The sequence below is a fragment of the Mirounga angustirostris genome, unplaced genomic scaffold, assembly GCF_029215605.1.
Source record: "Mirounga angustirostris isolate CCGP_5_RB_7025 unplaced genomic scaffold, mMirAng1.0.hap1 SCAF_12, whole genome shotgun sequence".
NCBI lineage: Eukaryota > Metazoa > Chordata > Mammalia > Carnivora > Phocidae > Mirounga > Mirounga angustirostris.
Window position 1 is genome coordinate 3,599,369 of NW_026991720.1, and position 15,879 is coordinate 3,615,247.

Genomic DNA, 15,879 nt, shown 5'->3' on the forward strand with positions numbered 1-15,879 from the left:
TACCACTTAAGGTTGGAGGACCAAGAAATGTATACATAAAGACATTTGCATTTAAAGTTATGAAAGAAATCTATAAAGGACTTAAAAATAACTTCAAAGGTTTCATAACAGAGTGAAGAAAGGAAGTGGGAGGAATTATAAGTGAGCAGCATTCTTCACTTTGATAGGAGTCGTCTGTGAATATTGGTAGATAAGCATAATACTAAGAATCTCAGAAAGAAACACCAGAAAAACTAACATCAGAATTGGTGAAATGTAATGAATGATTTCTAGAGACTGGCTGTAGAATTGATAGTATTAAAAAAAAAAAGTACTATTATTTTGATTTTGGTTGTTCATTTAATAGCTTTTTCACTATTTTTTTTTTGTTTATACATACTCCATCATTAATAAAGTCATATTCTGATCCTAGCACATACTCACACCTGAATCTAGTATCTGAGCTGGAATGTGTCTTCAGGATGCACCAACACCACGGTCAGCTAGCTAATTTAATCCTCCCAGCTGATGGCACAGTTGTTATGTGGACAAAGGTGTGTGGTGCTCCCCACAGAAAAATCGTGGCTGCCAGGGGTGCCTCATTGATCCCCAAGTGCCCACCTCCCAGTGGCAAATACCATACACACATTTTAAGGGAGATTTAGTTTCAGGAATTGTCATCATTTGCCCCACAAAATGTACATTTTTTTTACCTGAATTTTATTCGCCTTGTTGATTGATCTGTATTTAATTTGGTTATTTCTGTTAATTTCATATGAATTGTAAATGGAACTTACTTCTGTTTCACGCGTGTAAGTAAAATCATAAAAATAAATTAAGTCAAGGCAGGGGATGGGTCTTGTCCTTTCCTCTCAACATTTTATTTATTTTTTAAAATTTAATTTTATTATGTTATGTTAGTCACCATACAGTTCATCATTAGTTTTTGATGTAGTGATCCACGATCCATTGTTTTCATATAACACCCAGTGCTCCATGCAGTACGTGCCCTCCTTAATACCCATCACCGGGCTAACCAATCCCCCCACCCCCTCCCCTCTAGAACCCTCAGTTTGTTTCTCAGAGTCCATAGTCTCTCATGGTTCATCTCTCCCTCCGATTTTCCCCCTTCAGTTTTCCCTTCCTTCTCCTAATGTCCTCCATGCTATTCCTTATGTTCCACATATAAGTGAAACCATATGATAATTGACTTTCTCGCTTGACTTATTTCACTTAGCATAATCTCCTCCAGTCCCATCCTCTCAACATTTTAAAAACACCAATAGATATCTGGATGTGAATACATTGCAGTTCCTTCTCTGGCAGCAGAGATGATAAAGAACCAAATTCTGAAGCCGAGAGGAGTCCTCCAGAGAGGTGGGGAGGCCGGCATGGCCTCTCCTGTGAGCAGGTGGGTGGGGGGAGGGCGGCGTGTCCAGCGCACCCCTTTCTAGCCCTTACCCTCCACAGCGCCTATAAGAGCTGTAGGGGAGCCTCTCTTCTTCGTCCCTGCTGTGGCTGTGGGTGCACCCTGCCTCATGGCTGCATCACTACGACCTCTGTCTCCCTGGCCACGTTGCCTTCTCCCCTTTGTCTCTGTCAGATCTCTCTCTGCCTCCTTCTTATAAAGATACACGTGGTTGCATTTAGGATCCATGGATAAAGCAGGAAAACCCCCCATGTCAGGTGCTTAATGTAACCACCTCTGCAACAACCCCTTTTTGCCATATAAAGTGACATTCCCAGGTTCCAGGGATTAGAACATGGAACCTTTGGGGAGTCATCCTCTCACCCAGCAGATCCCTCAAGACCTTTTCTCCATTTCCCACTAACCCACTACTTTATTTATTTATTTTTAAAGATTTTATTTTTTTTTTTTGAGAGAGAGACAGCAAGAGAGGGAACACAAGCAGGGGGAGTGGGAGAGGAAGAACAGGCTTCCCGCTGAGCAGGGAGCCTGATGTGGGACTCGATCCCAGGACCCTGGGATCATGACCTGAGCCGAAGGCAGATGCTTAACGACTGAGCCACCCAGGCGCCCCTAACCCACTACTTTAGAAGGCATCCTCTGAAAACACAATAATCATACATTTACTGAATTTAAAAAAAAAAAGACAAAAAAGAACCTGGATAAGGATAAAGCAAGGGAGAAAAGACTGATAAATCCGAGGTTCTGTAAATTATCTCTTAACCCAGTTCTGCTCATGTTCAGACCTCACATAAAAGCACAGAGTTAATTTAGAAATAATCTGGAATTTGAGGAATAGTCAACAGCCATCTGAGGAAGTGCATATATGTGCTGTTTTTGCTGAAGGAATAACTGGTTGTTCCCGCAGGGTTCAAGGTAAGACTTCTGCCTCATAGGGAAGGTGGACCGTTGCAGCCTGCAACTGAATCCTCCTTGGTGCTTTGACCTGCCTAGTTCATTGTGGGCGACTTCTCTCCACTTCTCTGATCTTACTGTATCATCTGTTTCTGTGTTCCTGACCCAGACCTGGTAACTCGCCTTAAAACTCCTCAATTGCTGCCTTTGGTTCCTGACTGGCTAGAGTCTTCCCTAAAATAGCAACTACTAGACTGGCTGCTCCTTGTAACAGATGGTCCTCAAGGCTCCCCAAATTCCCTTGAACTTTACCAAGAGGCTTTCATCCAAACCAGGCAACAGACTAAAGAAAGCAAGAGTGCCAGGATAAGATTTATCCTTTTCATGGTTTATATACAACTATGCCTTTAAAATAGGATGCAAAATGTAGCAATGCTTTGAAAAGTGCCCCTTTATGGATAAGTATGTAGGCACGTTTCCCTTAGCTTAGATTCTTAATGCAAGCATGAATAATAATCCACTGCCGTCCTTCAAATAAATGGCTCTTCAGTGTAAGAATTCAATAAATAAGCAAGATGCACCTCACAACCCTAGAACTAATGATGAAAAGTCAAAATAGAGATTGTTAAGATTCTCCTAGGGACCCACTTCTTAGGACTTCAGAAGTTTGCAACTAACTATAAGGTTAGCAGCAGTGTAAATTCTTTCTTTTATGAGAATCTGTCAGAACTCCCTCTTTTCAGATATGCTTCAATTTAAGGAATGGTGCAAACTCACTGTTCAAGTTCAAGGGATGAAGACTGCATTCATAAAATATTTCATAAGTCAAGGAGTCTTGTTGTGGCAGATAGGAAGCTGCCTCCCTGAGAGCCACTGTACCCTTCCATGTCCGCAGAGGATGATCCTTAGAAATACTGACTTTCTCAACCCCCCTTCCAGCTAAGGGAGGCCATACAATATAGTTGTGGTAAGTAAGCTGTCTCCCGGCTGGCTACAGGAAACGACAGAACTACAGGAGGCAAGTTCTATGGTTTTCCCGTCTTTCCTGGGAGGGTGGGAGATGGGACGTGTGGAGCCAGTGCAACCACTTTGCCAGCATGCCGACGGGAGTGGCGCAGATCTCGGGGCCCCCGCACGCCCACGGGAACTGGGCAGATCTCGGAGCCCCTGAACCATCCTGGGCCTGACCAGGTCCGGACTTCTTTTCTTTCTTTCTCTCTCTCTTTTTTTTTTAAAGTTTAGGGAGGGGCAGAGGGAGAAGGAAAGAGAGAACCTTTTTTTTTTTTTTTTAAGATTTTTTTATTTATTTGAGAGAGAGAAAGAGTGGGGGAAGGGGCAAAGGGAGAGAGAGACTCCTCAAGCAGACTCCCCACTGAGCATGAAGCCCGACAAGGGCTCTCACAACCCTGAGATCATGACCTGAGCCAAAATCAAGAGTGGGCCACTTAACCAGTTGAGCCACCCTGGTGCCCCTGGACTTCTCATTTTGTGAAACAATGTAACACTTGTGGTTTGAATTATTGTAGTGAGGTGTTCTGTTCGGGACAAAGGTACTCTGATATTGTAACATCTGGGCTTTGGATAAATGCTCAAGCTGATCCCGAACATGGCCGATGGACAGGCTGACCAGGTACGTGAGCGTCCTGAAGTAAATCCAAATGTTTACAAGGACATGTGTGCCCTTCTCCAATGATAGGATGACTTACAGTTTTATCAGATTCTAAAAATGGTTACAACTTATAAACTGTTACAAATGACAGGAACCCTTAGAGGACCATCTCAAACCCAGCGCCCGGCATTCCATACTCTCCCAGTCTGTCACCACCCCATCCCTCCATCCTTAACTCCTGACACTCATTACGTCCCTCCATGGCTTCCTGGCCAGGCACCTTCCATCCAGCCAGTGCTTCAGGCTTATGGTGGCTTGTGGGGGACCTTCCCTCTTGGACTGCCTTCATCTGTCCTGCATCTGTCTTTCAAATTCCTCATCTTCCATAAAACCTTCCACCGATGCTTCCTGTCCTCCCCAGTCTCGCCCATATTCTGGACTGTCATCATAAATATTATCTGCACTATCCCTTTACATAAAGCACTTAGTTTCACTTGGCATTAACAAATTAACTTAATCAGAAACAATAATGACAAGAGTACCAGCAACGGCAGCAAAACCAAGTATCTACTTCATGACTGGAGTAGACACTATTCACCCAATTGGCCAGCTGGGAACAAAGGAATCTAGAAACACAACTAGAGATGCCCAAGTGCAAGTGAACAATACCAGAGACCGATCAAGTAACTTACGTGTCCTGTGATAGGACACTTGGTCATAGTCATATACAGCGGATGAGCTCTGATGAGATCGAGATGAGTTTAATATAGGAAGGAGAACAGAGAAAATGCCTGGAAGACATGGCCAAATCACCTATTTCTACAAGAAACCATAATAAGCAGTAAGGTTATGTTACTTGTTATGATATACACATGAGTTTTTAAATTACTGTTAAGCTACTTTCCAACGGTCAGAGAGATTATGCATAGACTATACAGAGATTAAAAATGGGGCCTCAAAACAACTTAAAATACTATAATAAATCTCACAAACATTATATTGAACAAAAGAAGCAGTTGTAAAAGAATACATACTACATGATTATAGTAATACTATAAATGCAAGAAGTATAAAAGCATGCAAAACTATCTATGATGTTAGAAATTAGGGGACCTTTGGGGGGATTAGTGATGAGAAAGCATGGGAGGGGTATTCTGGGATGCTGGTTGAATTTCATGTTTTGATCTGGGTACTGGTTATAGGAACCTGTTCAGTTTAAAAATTCATTAAGCAATATAACATTGTATGTGTATTTTAAATAAATGTTTAAAAATCAGTTGTTCCAGAATTTTTAAAAGATGAGCTTCAAACAATGAGATATCACTCCACACCTATGAGAATGGCCAAAACCCAGAATACTGCCGACACAGAATGCTGGCAAGGTTGTGGAGCCACTGGAACTCTCGTTCATTCCTGGTGGGGATGCAGAATGGGGCAACCAGATTGGAAGACAGCTGGGCAGTCTCTTACAAAACAAAATACACTTGTAGCATGTATTTCAGTAATCACACTCTTTAGTATTTACCCAAAGAAGTTGAAAATTATGACTACATAGAAACCTGCACGTGAATGTTTACAGCAGCTTTGTTCATAATTGCCAATTCTTGGAAGCAAGCAAAATGTCCTTCAGTGGGTGAATGGATAAACAAAGTGTGGTCCATCCAGACAATGGAATACCATTCAGCACTAAAAAGAAATGAGCTGTCAAGCCATGAAAAGGCAGAACCTTAAAAGCCTATAAGTGAAAGAAGGCTCCATACTGTATGGTTCCAACTGTATGACATTCTGGAAAAGGCACGACTGCAGAGACAGTAAAAACTTCTCTGCCAGGGGTTATGGGGGAGGGAGGGATGAACAGACAAACCACAGAGGGTTCTTAGGGCAGTGAAGCTCTTCTGGAGGATACTGTAATGGCGGATGGTGCCATCACATATTTGTCCAGGCCCATGGCATGCACAACACCAAGAGTGCACCTTTTTTAAAAAAAGATTTGTTTATTCTAGAGAGAGTGAGAGTGCGGGGTGGGAGGGGCCAAGGGAGAGGGAGAGAGAAACTTAAGCAGACTCCACACTGAGCATGGAGCCTGACATGGGGATTAATTCCATGACCGTGAAATCAAGACTTGAACCAAAACCAAGACTCAGACTCTTAACTGACAGCGACATCCAAGCATCCCACCAAGAGTGCACCTTAATGTAAACTATGAATTTTGAGTGATAATGATGGGTCAGTGAAGGTTCATCCATGGTAAAAAATGTGCCACTCTGGTGGGGATTGATAACGGGGGAGGCTGTGCGTGCCTGGGGGCAGGGGGTGTCTGGGAAAACTCTGTGCCTGCCTCTCAGTTTTGCTGTGAATCCAAAACTGCCCTAAAAAAAAACAGTCTACTTAAAAAAAAAATCGATGGAAATTTTATTACAGAACTTCCTTTGTTAACTAGCAGTCACACCTCTGAAGTGGAGGGATTCTCTCAAATGTAATTTTAATATAGCTTTTTTCCACACAAACCCATTTCATCTTATTTTGACTCTGGTGTCTATTCAGAACACTTGATTAAGTATCTGACTTGCTCGTACTTACTCTCTCCTATAGGAGAATCCAATTTATGAGCCGTGATGGCCAATTTGCTAGATTTCACTCCCTCTCAGTAAAGCCTATCGGGTTCAATTGAAAATTAAAAAAAGGTAAGCTGAGAGTTAGCAAAGCAGTTACAGACATTGGACCTAAACCAGTGATGAAATTTCAACTCCATAAAAATAATCTCTATGCTCTGTTCCCACCCAAAAGACTCACGAGTCTTATGTTCTGATAACCTCTGTGTGGCCTTAGCCCAAAGTCTACTATCACTGTGATTTTCAAATGTCCAAGGCTTTTTGGTTACACACCACCTCTAAGTGTTCTAGTGTTTTCCATCAGAAATTGTTGTCCATCTTCCCTAATGTGAAAATCCATAAGGTCAACTGTCAGGGCTGTTTTAATGCAAATGGGATTCTGCTGGATTTTTCAGCTCCTACGACATTAATGGTGGCACTGGAGAATGTCAGAGTCCTTTCCATCAGAATGCAAGAACTGTAGCTGCCCAAAAGGGCATAGGCTGTGTCTGACCTGGCATAAGCACATATTTAATATCTGAAAATAAAAAAGGTAACTTTGAGTCTATTACACCAAAGAGAAATTTAGAAAAGAGCATAGACTAACAAGGGGGAAATGAATGACAAAATTGAAAAGGACACATTCTCATTTGGCTAGTCCCTTTGGCAATAAGATTGCCTTAAACACTTTTAATTTGATCTTTAAAACATAAATTGTGCACAACTGGGGGTAATTAGACGGCACTACAGAACAAGGTACTTGTCATTCAGAATGATTACCATGAGCCCCTTAAAGATCTTGGGTACCAACAGGGTCTCCATGTGATTCTTCCTACCAAGCTGGAAAGGGGACTCATGTGAATGATGTGGATGGAATTAGAGGGTATTATGCTAAGTGAAATATGTCAGTCAGAGAAAGACAAATACCACATGATCTCACTCATATGTGGAATTTAAGAAACAAAACAGAGGATCATAGGGGAAGAGAGAAAAAAATAAAACAAGACAAAACCAGAGAGGGAGACAAACCCTAAGAGACTCTAATCACAGAAACAAACTAAGGGTTGCTGGAGGGAGGGGGACAGGGGATGGGGTAACTGGGTGATGGGCATTAAGGAGGGCACATGATGGAATGAGCACTGGGTGTTATATAAGACTGAAGAATCACTGAACTCTACCTCTGAAACCAATAATACATTATATGTTAATTAACTGAATTTAGATTTTAAGAAAAATACTTACTACAATTTCTAAGTAAGTCTATCAAAATGGAGGCAAGACTGGGTGCAAAGGCATGCAGGCCAGCACAGAAACTTGCAGGGTGTTGTCGTCACTAGGATTCTCCTCTCCTTAAGGCTGCTCTTTGTCTCTCACCCAGTGGAAGCCACTGTGGCCCTTAGTGGTGCTCACAGTCTTTAGGTCAGTGACTCAGTGACAGGCAGCACTCAACAGGGCTTACCCAAGCCCTGCCTAAGACTCCTCTTCTGTTTTTGCTTCCTGATCACACGTCTGCGAAATTCTCCTCATGCTTGTTCCTTCCGTCTTTTTCAACCAACACTAAGCTCTCAGGAAGAGCATTTGTGTCTCCTTTTCTCACATTGCACCCAACACGAGCTCAATGCTCTCAGCCCCCAAGAGGGGAGCATTTATGTTTGACCAATGAGTACGTCCTATTGGTTGAGGTGAGGATGCTCTATAGGTTCGTAAATTTGAGAAAGCTCTGAAGCCAGGGGCAGGTTGAGCGATTGGACATTCTCTTCTGCCTGACCGAATTTTGATTGCCAAACAAAAGCCAGTGCTGCACCCCAGGATGGCGGATGCAGAAAGCCCGCAGTGGGAGGGACGGCAGTCCCTTTGCTACTGAACAGGCATGGCTGAGCGTCCTAACCTAGGACACAGACTCCCTGAGTGGCACAACTTGCAAAACAAAATACTAGCCACGGAAGCCCAACGGAGCCCAAGGGTTAGGCAAGGCTCAGCCACATTTTTATTTTGACAGAAGAATAAAAGAAATTCTGCTCTTCAAAGCCTCTCCTGGAATTCAGGGAGGCACCCCAGCCCCACCACCAGCAGATGCCTCCTGCCCATTGTTGTTGCCCCTGACAACTGGCCGCCAGCATTCGAAGAGGTAATGGTTACAATGACGATATTCTCTATTGCAGGAGGCACACTGCGCATGAGAGCTGAATGTAAATGACTCGCAGGGTTAGCGGCTGCATTTGAGAGAGTGGGACACGCTTCCCTACACAGTGGAGAAGACCGAGGGACAGCTCTCTGTGGGTGTTGCATGGGCACAAGGAGGGAAGGCTTCCGGACTGGTTCAAAATTTATTCCGCAAGAACATTTACCACCCAGCCTTGCTACTGGACCACTGGGGAGAAAGGAGCTGCCGGGGGGGGGGGGGGGTGCGGTGCCCTTTTATTTCACACTGAAGTGATGAATGCAGGCACCCTAGGACTTGGGGTGACATGGACACTCATGTGTGCCTTGGGGGGGCAGCAGCAACTGCAAAGTACTTAAAACACTGTTCTTTCTAAGCCCCCTCTCCAGTGCTGGACAACCACAGAATCAACTGTTCAATAATCACTTTCTCGTATAAAGCAGAGTTCTGTTCAAAGAAAAGCAATGGTAGGGACACGTACTCCGTGAATCCTGAGGAAGACCTGATTTCCTCCATGTTAATTAAAAGTACATGGTTGCTGACATCGCCAGCTAAGGTGAATCATCGTCAGCCAATCACAAAATAGAACAAGTATTTGTCTTTACTAACCCTCCCCCTACTCAGATTTCAATGGCTGAATCCATTTTTTCCATGATCAGTCAGATGCACCGTACTGAATCCTGAGTCCAGGTGCCCCAGGCAACTCAGGTATGCTCATAAAGCATACTCAGGGAGAGAGAGCAACATTCTCTTTTTCATAATTGCTACTGAAACCTCTTCAACATTAGGCAAGTTTTTATGGTACTTTAGTATGTAAGTATGGCCAGATTACCCCATGTTTTTTTATAATGTTTCCACTATCATGTAAACTAACAGTTCAAGTGAGATGAAATTGATTTACTATGAAGTTTCACTTTTTAATATGTACAATTCAGTAGTTCTTGATGTATTAACAGAGTTGTGAATCCATCACCACTATCAAATTCCAAATATCTTCATCACTCCCAAAAGAAATCTTATTTTGATGCATCCATGTAGGCTTATCAGTTGTATCAAACATACCACTCAGTGGGGATGTTGATAACCAGGGAGGTTATACGTTGTGTGGGGACAGACGGTATATGGGAAATCTCTGTGACTTCCTCTCAATTTTTCTGTGAATCTAAAGCTTCTCTAAAAATACATCATTTTTTAAAAAAGGAAATAAATCTCATACCTATTAGCAGTCACTTCTCACTGTCCCCACATCTAGCCCCGAGCAACCACTATCTGTGTGGATTTGCCCATTCTGGGATAATACACTATGTGGCCTTTTGGGTCTAACTTCCTTCACTTAGCATAATGTCTTCTATCTTTTTGGCTCTTATCAATAATGATCCTATGGACATCCATATGGAAGCTTCTGTATGAACATGTTTTCAATTTTGGGGGGGTAAATACCTGGGAGTGGAATGACTCGGTCATATGCTAACTCTATGTTTACTTTTTGAGGAACTACTGAACAGTTTTCCACAGAGTCTACACAATTTTACATTCCTACTAGTAATGTTTGAAGTTCCCCATTTTTCCACATCCTTACCAATACCTATTATTTTCCTTTTCATAGCCATCCTAGTGGGTATGAAGTGGTATACTGTGAGTATGATTGGCATTTCCTTAATGACTAATGATGTTGAACATCTTTTTTTAATGCTTATTGGCCATTTATATTTCTTTGGATAAGTGTTTTTTAAATCCTTTGGTTGTTTTTAATTACATTATTTCTCTGTTTTGAGTTATAATAATTCTTTATACAATCTGGACACTTGACCTCTACAGAACATATGTCTTGCAAATATTTTCTCACATTCTATGGGTTGTCTTTTCACTTTCTTGATAGTGTCCACTGATGCACAAACATTTTTAAGTTCGATGAAGTCCAATTTATCTATTTTTTCTTTGGTTGCTTATGCTTCTGGTGTCATATCTAAGAAACTGTTGCCTAATTCAAGGTCATAAATATATGCTCCTAAGTTTTCTTCAAGAATTTTGTAGTTTTAGCTCTTTTATTAGGTTGTTGATCAACACTGAGGTGATTTTTGTATACAGTGTGAGGTAGAGCTCCAACTTTGCTCTTTTGCATGTGGATATTCAGTTGGGCAAGTGCTATTTGTTGAAAAGACTATGCTTTCCCCATCGAAAGATCATGGCACCTTTGTCAAAAATCAATTGGCCATAGATGTATGGGTTTATTTCTGAACCCTCAGTTCTATTCCGTTAATCTATAGGTCTATACTTATGCTAATACCATCATTACTGTAGCTTTAGAGTAAGTTTTAAAATCAGGAAGTATAAGCACTTTAACCATTCTTTCTCAAGGTCGTTTTGGTTGTTCTGAGTCCCTTGTATTTTCATATGAATTTTAGAATCAGCTTGCCTATTTCTCCAATAAAGGAAATTGGGATTTTTATAAAGATTGGATTGAGTCTATAAATGTATTTGGGAAGTATTGCTATATTACCAATATTAGATCTTCCAATCCATAAACACAGAGTATCTTTTCATTTACTTAGGTCTTCTTTAATTTCTTTCAATTATGTTTTATGATTTTTCAGTGCACAAGTTTGTATATCTTCTGTTAAATTATTCCTAAGTACTTTATTATTTTCAAAACTATTGCAGGTAGAATCACTTTCTTTTTTTTTTTTTTAAGATTTTATTTATTTATTTGAGAGAGAGAGAATGAGAGAGAGCAAGCACATGAGAGGGGGGAGGGTCAGAGGGAGAAGCAGACTCCCTGCCGAGCAGGGAGCCCGATGCGGGACTCGATCCAGGGACTCCAGGATCATGACCTGAGCCGAAGGCAGTCGCTTAACCAACTGAGCCACCCAGGTGCCCCAAGAATCACTTCCTTAATTTAATTTTTAGATTGTTCATTGCTAATGTATGGGAATACAAATGATTTCTGTATATTGATCTTGTATTATCCAGCCTTGCTGCATTTGCGTGTTGTGTGTGTGTATTCCTTAAGATTTTCTATATACAAGTTCATGTCATCTGAGAATAGAAATCATTTACTTTTTTCCTATCTGTATTTTTTTCCCTTGCATATCCTTGGCTAGAATCTCTAATAGAATGTTAAATAGATATGGGGAGACTGAGCATCCTTGTCTGTTCCTGATCTTAGGGAAATGCTTTCAACCTTTCACCATTAAGTACGATATTAGTTGTGGGTTTTTCATACATGCTCTTTATCAGGTTGAGGAAATTTCTACTAGCTTGTTGAATATTTTGTTATGAAAAGATTTTGGACTTTACAAATGTCAGCTCTGTGGGTTCCTTCCCTCCCTTTATTCTATTAATATGTATGTATTACATTGATTTTCATACATTAAATCAAATTTATTTTCCTGGGATAAATCACATTTGGTTAAGGTGTATAAGCCTTTTTATACGTTGCTGGATTCAGTTTGCTTGCATTTTGTTGAGATTTTTACATCTATATTCATAAGGGATTTTTTTAAATAAAGATTTTATTTATTTATTTGACAGAGAGAGACACAGCGAGAGAGGGAACACAAGCAGGGGGAGTGAGAGAGGGAAAAGCAGACTCCCCGCTGAGCAGGGAGCCCGATGTGGGGCTCGATCCCAGGACCCTGGGATCATGACCTGAGCCGAAGGCAGACGCTTAACGACTGAGCCACCCAGGCGCCCCCATAAGGGATACTGATTATAGTTTTCATTTCTTGTGATACCTTTATCTAGTTTTGGTTTAAGGGTACAGATTACTCTTTTTGTCACTGAAGTTTTGGAATCATTTAAAAGTACATCATCATTTACTGGCACTTTTTGTAAAAATGTAAAATTAATTAATTAATTAATTAATACATTTCAATGTATCTACTTCTTTTGCCATCTTAAGGTCTAATACCTGTGCAGTCTATTTACTGAGGGTTAGAACTGTGGTTTTTTTTTTTTCCAAACAATTAGGAGACAAACATGACAATGAGAATGTGGCCACAGTGGTCTCCTATAACTGCCATGTGGTTGTCTTCCAGGAAAAGTCTTCCTTCTCTCCTTAAGCTCATACTCCACCACAACCTGCCTCACATCTCACCTTCTTCCTGAACTTCCTCACGAAGGACCTCTCTCTCCTCCAAGCTCCCATAGCACTTATTTTTGAAACATTCAAGGTGCAGGTGTATACACATTTTTGCTGTAGGATTTTGCTAAAGATTTTGTGTGTTTTTTCTTCCCTGTGAGATTTCTGACTCTTTCTTATACTTTTATTTCATCAAGTACCTCTGTTCTTATTAAAACAACATACATTGAGTGTGAACTAATTTTTAAAATGCTTCTTTGATACAGTAGCTACAGATTCCATGAGATCCATAGACGTGTCATATTTATAACGCCACTGTCTTAAAGCTCATCAAGCATGAAGAAGTAATTATGAATTTTAATATATGCCAAGTGTTTCTAGTCAACAATAATATAAATGAATTCAAAGCATACAAAATGGATTTTTTTTCATTGAAACATTAATCATTTAACAATATGGCACAATGAGAATTAGAACCTGGGAAAAATAAATTATGTAACAGGTAGTTACTTAGAAAAAAACTGCAAAGCACAGCTAGACACTTTCTCCCACACAGTGACTTGCTTTTCCAAGAATAAATGTAAGTACCTGGAGTCAGCAGTATGACCGAGGTGACAATCAAGGAGCAGATGACCAGGATCACAAGGAGTGCAATCGCTATTCCCTTCCAGTTTCTTTGGGGAGGGTTGCTCCCCACCAGCTCCTAAAAACAACAACAGGAAAGAGAAACCCAGTGAGTGAAGTAAGGAAATAAAATAAAAACCAAATAAATACATTCCATTTGAATCAAAAACCAAGACACGGAAGAGTGAATGAGGCATATTCTCATCCTTGAACTACGAGTAGCTCTTTTTTCCGCCCTTCGGCCTCCTGCTCTTGTCCCTGCAAAACCTGATCTCAAGAACAAATGTGATAGTATATTATGTTTACAGCTTTGCTGAGAACTGATTGTCTCTTCACTCGGGACACTGGGTTCCACAGCACAGGGCAACTGTGGCGTTTCCCTTCGTGACAGCCAACCTCCTAACCCCACTGAGTCAAACCCAAGTATGATTAATATTGCCGGCTCCCAGTCCTCTCTCATCTTCCTTCTCATTCACATCCACACCATTAACTTCTATTTCAGGGTACCAGATTCAAACATTTATTTAGCACATCCTGCATGCCGAGTATAATTAACCTGGACCCACTGCTCATGATCTTGAGCCCTTTCTCCCTTCTGCAGAACTTCATACAAGACTTCAAGATTGCCCAGGTCTCTTCATTGGGTGATTCACTTTAGAATAGAAATAGAAATATTCTAGAATATTTCTAGAAACCTATTCTAGATTTTCGTCCCTCCCGGGAGCTGTGTTTGCACGGTCGCAGGGGTTAGGGATGGGAGGAAGAATCTGGAGACATTGCTAAAGTGTGCTAAAGGTTGGATAAATCTAGGAAATTAATCAGGCATATTGGCTGCTGAAACCAACTTTCAATTCCTTTCAAATCAGGGTGCTCATATAATTTACATTCCAAGCTGGGATCCTTAGAGAGACAAACTGGTTAATATTTATAATTAACAATTAATAAACATAATAGTTTATATTGATAAAAATTATCATCAGTAATACAAGAGCAACTGGCACTCCCCAAAGCAAATAAAGACATATGGTCACACTGCAAACGGTCTACTGCTCCTTCTGCCCATAAACAGAACACAAAACATTCTCTCTTATAGTGCCCATAATTACAACTCATATTAACTCCAACTCAAGATGAAGTAGAATAGAGGGGGCCTCAAAAAGTAGATAATGCAATACCCAAATGCAGCTTCATCCCAAACTCAAAGTTCGTTAGAATGTAGCAAATTTCTGCAAATCGAAATAAAGGTGACATTAAATAGAGGATGGCAAATGGTTAATAACTGACATGCAAATATTCAATATTGGCTATCTAGATTATCAAATTAAGAGAAATTCTGAGGGCCACTATGCTCTTAGCAAGAAAGGATTTTATTGTTGTTTAAAAATTTCTACCAATCTTATTTGCTATCCAGAATTTATCTATTAAGAAGTGGCTTTTTAGCACTTAAAAATGACAAAAAGTTATACTGAGTTGATCTCATTTCTGAATGGATAGATTTTCCTATGCAAGAAAATCACAGGCCAATAACAAGAAGAAGTAATCAGATTTTGCTGATTCAGCAGCTTTTCACTTTGCCCAAGTTTATGAAGAAAATTTGAAAATTCACCAAATTTGTGAATAGCATATATCTTGAAGCAGTATTATTCATATGAACAAGGTAGTACACATAATGTCTCGCAGACCCTAGTGGATCGATCTTTCTTTCTTTCTTTCTTTCTTTCTTTCTTTCTTTCTTTCTTTCTTTCTTTCTTTGAGAGAGAGAGAGAGTGTGAGTGCGTGAGGGAGGGGAGGGGCAAAGGGAGAGGGAGAGAGAGAATCTTAAGTAGCTCCACACCCAGTATGGAGCCCTATGTGACACGGGGCTCGATCTCACAACTCTGAGATCATGATCTAAGCTGAAATCAAGAGTTAGAGGCTTAACTGACTGAGGACCCAGGCAGCCCCCTAGCGGACATTTCACAAACACTGTTCATATTAAATCCCAGGGTAACAATCAAGCCAGAATATTTTAATCTTTAAGACCAAATCTTATTCAAGATACAGAATAATAAAATTAATGTTATTGTCTTCATCAGCTTCATACAATTGGTATCTTTTGAATCTTTTTGTTAATAATAATTTAGAATTCTAAAATCTGTACTAAACATATCTATTAAATACACTGGTCAAAGTTTATATGCATGAAGAAGCCTAAGACTTTTTCTTTGTGTCAATTTCTTGACGAGCTAGTAGTGTAGCTGATTTACTTGTAGAAGTGTACTTGAACCCATGTTGCAGTGACAGAGGTCCTTCTGAGACTCAGTGAGCCTCTTACCAGCCCCAACACATCCACAGTGGGATGTCCAGGTCTAGGCTGGATGGTGTCAGAGTGTCTACCAAGATGACCAGAAGATGGAGATGTTTGCAAAACATGTCACGTTGAAGGAAGAGTTCAGCCTCAAAAGCCAAATACTTAAGAGTCTTCATCCACTTGAACTATCACATGGAAGAGGAGACTTATTCTGTACAGCT

The 15,879-nt window shown here is 40.7% G+C and overlaps 1 protein-coding gene across 1 annotated transcript in view; it reads right to left on the bottom strand.

The window, feature by feature from the left end:
* DPP6 (dipeptidyl peptidase like 6) overlaps positions 1-15,879 on the bottom strand; it is a 689,297-nt gene that overhangs the window by 345,439 nt on the left and 327,979 nt on the right. The window contains exon 2 of the mRNA XM_064575688.1: positions 13,333-13,447. Coding sequence (XP_064431758.1) covers positions 13,333-13,447 — 115 coding nt within the window. The remainder of the gene's footprint in view (positions 1-13,332; positions 13,448-15,879) is intronic.